This window comes from Brassica napus, unplaced genomic scaffold (assembly GCF_020379485.1).
Source record: "Brassica napus cultivar Da-Ae unplaced genomic scaffold, Da-Ae ScsIHWf_2494;HRSCAF=3222, whole genome shotgun sequence".
Taxonomy (NCBI): Eukaryota; Viridiplantae; Streptophyta; class Magnoliopsida; order Brassicales; family Brassicaceae; genus Brassica; species Brassica napus.
Genome location: NW_026015821.1, coordinates 7864 through 9198, shown reverse-complemented (window position 1 = coordinate 9198; position 1335 = coordinate 7864). Strand labels below are relative to the sequence as shown.

Genomic DNA, 1335 nt, shown 5'->3' with positions numbered 1-1335 from the left:
TTTTTTTTTTTTGTTAATCCAGGGGTTCCCCAGTTACGTGAATCATTTCTCTGGGCCCGGTTAGGCAGCGGTCCACTTCACCCGGGAGGGCTTTACCTGGGCTGGGGGCAAGGCCCAACACCCAGTACCGCATTTGGTGACAGAATGGGCAGTTCGCCTCCGCTTGGCGTCGAACCCGTGAGCATGACGATTGGCCCCCAGGATCCTTACCAAGCGAGCTACCTCATCCCGTCATCTCTCCCCAATCTATAGCGGATCTGGCATACTCATCCGTTATCCGATTCGCACGTTCTCCTACCATTTCCACGATCGTCCCAAACAGTTCTTCGAGCAATGCCTTTCGTTTCGCCTTTCCGTACGCCGTTAAAACCGCGTTTCCCGTGTACGAAGAGGGAAGCTGAGGATCCAGCCTCCCTCTGATGTCCACCGCGTAAAGAATGGTTGATTCTTTTTCAAGATCATCCACCTCTTCTTCTTCTACTAAAGAGAGTGCCTTGCACCTCCAAACCAAAACGGTAACGACGTTGAAGCCCGTCACACGAACACAAACACTACTAACACTCTCCGAGGCCTTCTCTTTGAGCCTCGAGATTTGTTGAGAGGATAGCTTGAAGATGTTGAAATCTTGACATGTTGCATATTTACACTGTTTTAACCATCCATATTGCATTCATATGTCCTAATCAGGTAGTGGAGTTTCTTATGGAGTAATTGGAGGTGTTTAAAAGCATTGTGGCTCAAGAAGAGATGGAAAATGAAGTTAGTTCGAGTTCAAGCGAGCACAACTCGGGTTGAGCCAACGCGGGTTCCCTTACCCGCGCCGAGGCATCGAGAAGAAGATATGAAGGACTCCACGCGGGTTGAGTCGCGCGGGTTCTCCTACCCGCGTAGCGTGGTCGATGGCTCAACGCGGGTAGAGCGACGCGGGAAGGCCTACCAGCACGTTGGAATTGGAGGCGTGGTAGCATCTTGACGCGGGGTGGAGCACGCGGGTGATCCCCATTTTCCCTTACCCACGTCACCAAAGGATTCTGTTCGAGGAGTCACGCGGGTGAAGCAGCGAGGGGAAGCCTACCCGCACGTATGAACTGATGGCGCTTCGACGAGTTGACGCGGGGAAGCTGACGCGGGTTGCACCCGACGGAACCCAACCCGAGTCGAGACTTTTACTTAGTCGAATTTTAATGTTTTTAAGGGCTTTTTAAACTTTTTAATGGAAACCATTAGGTTTACCAAAGACATATAAATACTCTTGTAATCCTAAAGTTAGGATCTATCTTGTTTTCTATCTAATCACAAAAGAACTCTTAGGTGAAAGATCTTATCTTAATCATT

At 49.7% G+C, this 1335-nt stretch overlaps 1 protein-coding gene across 1 annotated transcript; it reads right to left on the bottom strand.

The window, feature by feature from the left end:
* Positions 1–223: 223 nt before the first annotated feature.
* On the bottom strand, positions 224–1003 carry LOC125601257 (omega-hydroxypalmitate O-feruloyl transferase-like). Its single transcript, XM_048773528.1, has 2 exons — positions 938–1003; positions 224–646 (listed from the first exon to the last, which is right to left on the bottom strand). Exons 1-2 carry the CDS (start codon positions 1001–1003, stop codon positions 224–226), a joined length of 489 nt encoding a protein of 162 aa, XP_048629485.1.
* Positions 1004–1335: the final 332 nt, after the last annotated feature.

Coding starts and splice junctions, on each gene's coding strand:
- LOC125601257 (XM_048773528.1), bottom strand. CDS start 1,003: ATGGGGATCACCCGCGTGCTCCACCCCGCGTCAAGATGCTACCACGCC. Junction 647..937: donor CCTCCAATTCCAACGTGCTG/GTAGGCCTTCCC, acceptor TGGTTAAAACAG/TGTAAATATGCAACATGTCA.